The sequence below is a fragment of the Vidua chalybeata genome, chromosome 19, assembly GCF_026979565.1.
Source record: "Vidua chalybeata isolate OUT-0048 chromosome 19, bVidCha1 merged haplotype, whole genome shotgun sequence".
Taxonomy (NCBI): Eukaryota; Metazoa; Chordata; class Aves; order Passeriformes; family Viduidae; genus Vidua; species Vidua chalybeata.
The window spans coordinates 3,294,205-3,299,800 of record NC_071548.1 but is presented as its reverse complement, the minus strand read 5'-3'; the positions used below and the strand labels follow the sequence as shown (position 1 = coordinate 3,299,800).

Sequence of the window (5,596 nt, the reverse complement as noted above, 5' to 3'; positions counted from 1 at the left end):
GCTGCTCTGTGAAAACACTGCAGGAATGCTGGACAGGACTTTGAATGCATCACTAACTCAGAACAGACAACTTGGCTGCAAATGATAAATCTAAAGTTTGTTTTCCCTTTTTAGGGGTCTTAGGCTCCTTCAGAGTTAAGAATGTGGCAAAGAGGTTTAAACAATCATGCTGATAGCTCTAAATCATTGCTATAAATTTAGGCAGGATGTTTTTTTCCTCCAACCCCAAACTAAGGACTGCAGTAAGTGGTTCCAGTGATCCACAAACCTTTTTTGTCTCTTTTCCATGGACACAGCTCACAGCTGGGCTCTTGCAATGAGAGCACCAGCCCTACAAGAGTGGCCTCAGTGCCAAAGACCTTTGGTACATTGAGACAGTGCAGATACGTGCTCAGGGACAGGTAACTTCTAAATGAACCTTTGTGTTGCTCTGGCAGATTTCTAATATGTTGTTTTGGATGTCTTTCCTCTAGTGGAGAATGCAGATGGTCCTTGGATGAGACACTGCTAGGAAATGGTTCTACAGCTCCCAGCAGCCGCGTTTCTCAGAGCAGAGAGAACCCCCTCGGACCCCTGTGACATGAGCAAAGCTTCTGGCTTTTAAACCCAGGAGGATGTCCCTAAGTGACGAGCTGGAGAGCCACTTCTCCGCCACCCCCTACATGGTGACAGACACAAGTGAGGACAGCATGTTCAGAATCAGGCCCAACGTCTCCGCCAATGCCACCGGGGACGGCGCGTGGGCCGCCGGCTCCACGGAGGACATGATTGCCATCTGCACCATCGGGGCCATCCTGTCGCTCATGTGCGTGGTCGGGGTGACAGGCAACGTCTACACCCTGCTGGTGATGTGCCACTACCTGCGATCCTCTGCCTCCATGTACATCTACATCATCAACCTGGCGCTGGCCGACCTGCTCTACCTCCTCACCATCCCCTTCATCGTCGGGACCTACTTCATTCAGAAGTGGCACTTTGGGGACATTGGCTGTCGCATCCTGTTCAGCCTGGACTTCCTCACCATGCACGCCAGCATCTTCACGCTCACAGTCATGAGCACGGAGCGCTACTTTGCCGTGCTGAAGCCCCTGGACACGGTGAAGAGGTCCAAGAGCTACCGCAAGGCCATTGCTGTGGTGATCTGGCTGGTGTCACTGCTGCTCACCCTCCCCATGCTCATCATGATCCAGCTGGTGCAAAGGGACAACAAAAGCATCTGCCTGCCCACCTGGAGCAAGCTGTCCTACAAAGTCTATCTCACCATCCTCTTTGGCACCAGCATCGTGGGCCCGGGGGTGGTCATTGGCTACCTTTACATCCGCCTGGCTAAGATTTACTGGGTGTCCCAGACTGCTTCCTTCAAGCAGACCAAGAGGCTGCCCAACCAGAAGGTGCTCTATTTAATCTTCACCATAGTGCTGGTCTTCTGGGCTTGCTTCTTGCCTTTCTGGATATGGCAGCTCCTCTTCCAGTATTATGAATCCTTCCCTTTATCTCCCAAGGTGATGAAGAACATTAATTACCTGACAACCTGCCTGACCTACAGCAACAGCTGCATCAACCCATTCCTCTACACCCTGCTCACCAAAAACTACCGGGAGTACCTGAAGAACAGGCAGCGGTCCCTCAGCAGCAGCAGTGGGTACTTCCAGAGGAGGAATCGTTTTCAGAGGATTTCAGGGAGATCCCTATCCACGAGCAGCCAGCACTGCACAGAGACTTACGTCCTTGCTCACGCTCCTTTGGGAAACAGCAGTGCCTGAAGGTAAAATCTATCTCCAAGAACAATCAATACTGACTTCAATGTTGCTTTGATTTAAAGTTGTGCAGGCGAAGCCCTGGCAGACCCAGAATGTGCACACATTTAGTCCAGAGGCTGTGCCGTGTGTCTGTTCTCATTTCTCCAGTGCCACTGATTTGATGCTAGCAGCACTCAGCTGAACATCTATCTAAATAGCCTTTCACTTTTTATCTTTATATTTTGTAGTGTATGTCTCCTCAAGTAGCCATCAATAATGAAAGCCCATAACAGGGCCATGATTTTTAATAGTATCAGCTGTCTCACAACGTTTAAAATTATGTTACCCCATGAATGGCTGTAGTTTGCTCTTTTTTTCTTTAGCAGTAGTGCTAAATTTATAGTTGTATGAGGACAGAAGACAATGAAATAAAGAAAAAGCAGCTGATGTTTGTGACACAGCATGCAGTTTTGCATTTGGGGTAGGACTGGACAATGTGGATGAGACATATCCAGGGTTGCTTGTCCTCGTTTGGGTGATACTCACACTTATTCTGCACTCCTGCCTATGCACTGGGCTGGATTCTCCAGTCACACAGGTGTGTGCAGTGGAGTGGGGTTACACCATGGTCCTTGTCAGCAGCACAGGCTTCCCATGACAGTGCCACAGGCAGGGAACACTCAGCATCTCCTACTGCACTGACCCCAAACACCCATGAGGAGCAGCATCATCAGTCCTGGGCAAGCATTTCCACCCTCTGCCCTCCGAGGAGGAGGAACTGGGAACCTCTGATGTGGCTGTCCTCAGGGCATCTGCTGGCAAACTGCAACATCCAGCCTGAAGCACCACCAAGTCCAGGAGGAAAGGACAGAGGGAGAGGAGGGGGTTGAGGAGGTGTGATTTTCCTGGGCAAAGCAATGTTCTCTGCAGTGCTTAATAATCCCAGTTATAAAAGTGCTGGTTCCTGGTTAGGGAGACAACTTGTTCCCTTCACTTGAAGTGATTTTGCCTTTCTGCTACAAAAACATAGTCCTGCCTACACCAAGAATACGCTGCCTGTCCTGGTTTTCCCCAATGATGAGGCATGATTAGTATAAATACATAATCTGTGATGTCTGGAACTTCCCCAGTGAGTCTAAAATACCTTCTCTGGGATGCTGCCAACATCCCTACAGGAGCCCTCTGCTTGCAGCAGCCCTGCTTCCTCATTAGCAGGGATATGAGGATGCAATGCCAACACAGCCGAGGTACAGAATTAGAACCAAATAAATGCTGAGCAGCAAACTCAGAACTGCAGTGTGAAATCCCTCTGGCAGTGAGCTCTGTTTGCTTAGACTGAGCCTGAATTCAGGATTTAACCATCTATTCCCCTTCAGGGTGTTGAAATGGTCACTGCTCATGGGCACAGGGCAAGATCTGCATGTAGCCTCCCTGGGGAATACACTTGGAGAAGTCATTGTCTCTTCCATGCATGGGCTTGAAGTTTGTTATGAATGGGGGAAGATTCACACATGAGAGAGGGCTCTGGTGCATGCAGTTCTGCTGCTGAACCGCTGCAGGAGCTGGAAGGGCCTTGCTGTGTTCCCAGCCCCATCAGCAGTGCTCATGGGGTCAGGGTGCTTTACCTGCAGCCTGCTTGCTGTGCAGCATGCCAGCATCTCCCACTTCAGGATCAGCCCCTTCCTGATCCCAGAGACTTCACAGAATTCACAGAATCAATGGGTTGGAAGAGACCTTCAAGATCATTGAGTCCAACCCAGCCCAACACCTCAACTAAACCCTGGCACCCAGTGCCACATCCAGTCTGTGTTAAACACACCCAGGGATGGTGACTGCACCACCTCCCCGGGCAGCCATTCCAGAACTTTATCACCCTTTCTGTAAAAAACTTTTTCCTGATATCCAACCTGTATTTCCCTTGGTGCAGCTTGAGACTGTGTCTCTTGAGGGGCAGGAATACCACGGATTTGGCCGTTTCCTGTGCTGGCAGTACTTGTTAGCTTTTAGCCCCTCTGGGCTTGGAGACACATTAGTGAGAGCCCATTAGAGAGAGGGTAAAGCACCTTCAGCCCTCTGTGAGGGAGTGGGAGCCCATGCATGGGTGAAGAGGTTTGTTATGGAATCACAAAGTTTGGAAGAGACCTTCAGGACCGAGTCCAGCCATTACCATCAACCATTACCATTAACCACCACCACATTAACCATTACCATTACCATTACCATTACCAGCACCACCTCGTACACCGCGTGTCCCCCAGTGCCACATACACTGTACACATTTTGAACACTTCCAAGGATCCAAGGATGGTGATTCCACACCTCCCTGGGCAGCCTGACCACCCCTTCATGGAAGAATTTTTCCTAATATCCAATCTCATTTCCTGAACCCATTTTACACTTGTATAGTCAGGGGTTTATCGTGAGTCAGAATGTAAAGTTTAGCCTTATTTTTTTTTTTCTCTCTCAAATGGCATTTTTAGCTTCTCCTTGCCCAGGAAGAAGCAGACAAGCTCAGGATGAGCAGTTCCCATGGTTGTGAAGGAAAGCTACTGCAGCATGAGCCTTTAGAAAGCACTGTCCATCTTGCCTAAAATCAGACAGTCAAAGTGACAGGGGGTTTGCAAATCTCAGCTCATCCAGGCCTCACCCACCCATGCAGACAGTGCAGAAGCTCCTGAAAGATATTGGAGCAGATCTGCCTTCAATTATTCAGTCTGACCCCTTCACCCTCAGCAGCTCTGCTCTGATTCTCTTCTCCAAACCCTCCCCTGTCGCTCTGGTGACACTCCCCAAGCAATCCATCTCACAGAAAAGCTTTGCAAAATGCCCTTCATGGCTCTGTCAGTGCAGGGAGCACCCTGAAAGCAGCCTGAGCAGCGTGTTGAAGGCACAAGGCCATGCCAGATATCCAGGGAAAGGAGCTGGGATTTGTCGCTATTGGACATGGAATGAGTACACAGAAGCTTGGTAAGTTCAAAAGAGAAAAAGACTAAGTTTTATTAAAACATCTGATATTTATAAAATTCCAAAGGTGACCGTGGATTGGGGGATGGAATTACCACCTCTCCAACCACATGGTCCAAAGATCAATCAATCATTTCTCTCCACCCACAGAGAAATATGAAACTATTCTATTTATACATGAAATTGTGTGGGAACTCTGACTCTTAAATATGTAAACATTATCAGAAGGCTATAGAAGTTTTAGGAGAAATTTAACACTTTCAAAAGAACTATAAAAGAAAACACTTTTAAAAATCAGGGCAGCAGGGATTCCCTGTTTCCCTGGAAGGATACACAGCCTCAGCCCTCCCCGTTTGAAGCTTGTGCTGTCTCAGCAGGGGCTGCTGATCTGCTTGTCAAATCAGCACAAAGAGAACAAAGCCAAGAGAAAAGGCAGCCCCAGGTCAGGGACTGGCTGTGGGCCATGCTCCTGTCACTACTGGGTCATCTCTGAATGATGAGATGTTTCTTTCAAGCCTTTCCCTTCTCACCCCAGGCTGGAGTTGGTTTTTGCTCCTTCAAACACTCACATCCCTCAGCACTCAGCTCAGGCAGCAATGAGGAAATATCATTCCAAGCCTGCAGGTACCAGCAAGGCTCGGAGCACTTCCCAAGCAGCTGAGTGCCAGCCCTGCATCCCAAACTAACTGTACAGGGCACCAGCCACGCTCAGGTAACACCAGGGAGCTGTTCTGTGCCCAAAACCAAAGAGCAGCTCAGCCCCCAGAGCCTGCTGAATATTAACAGGGGAGCAGGAGCAGCAGAGAGAGCCAAAGAAGGAACTGCCTCCTCCAAGACATAGATTAATTGTGTGCTTAATGATAGCTACAAAATTAGTGTGCCCTACTTATTCC

The 5,596-nt window shown here is 49.0% G+C and overlaps 1 protein-coding gene across 1 annotated transcript; it reads left to right on the top strand.

The window, feature by feature from the left end:
• Nucleotides 1-592: 592 nt before the first annotated feature.
• Nucleotides 593-2,159, top strand: UTS2R (urotensin 2 receptor). The gene has a single exon (XM_053960445.1). The coding sequence runs from the start codon at nucleotides 615-617 to the stop codon at nucleotides 1,761-1,763; it is 1,149 nt and encodes a 382-aa protein (XP_053816420.1). The 5' UTR covers nucleotides 593-614; the 3' UTR covers nucleotides 1,764-2,159.
• The last annotated feature ends 3,437 nt before the right edge of the window (nucleotides 2,160-5,596 follow it).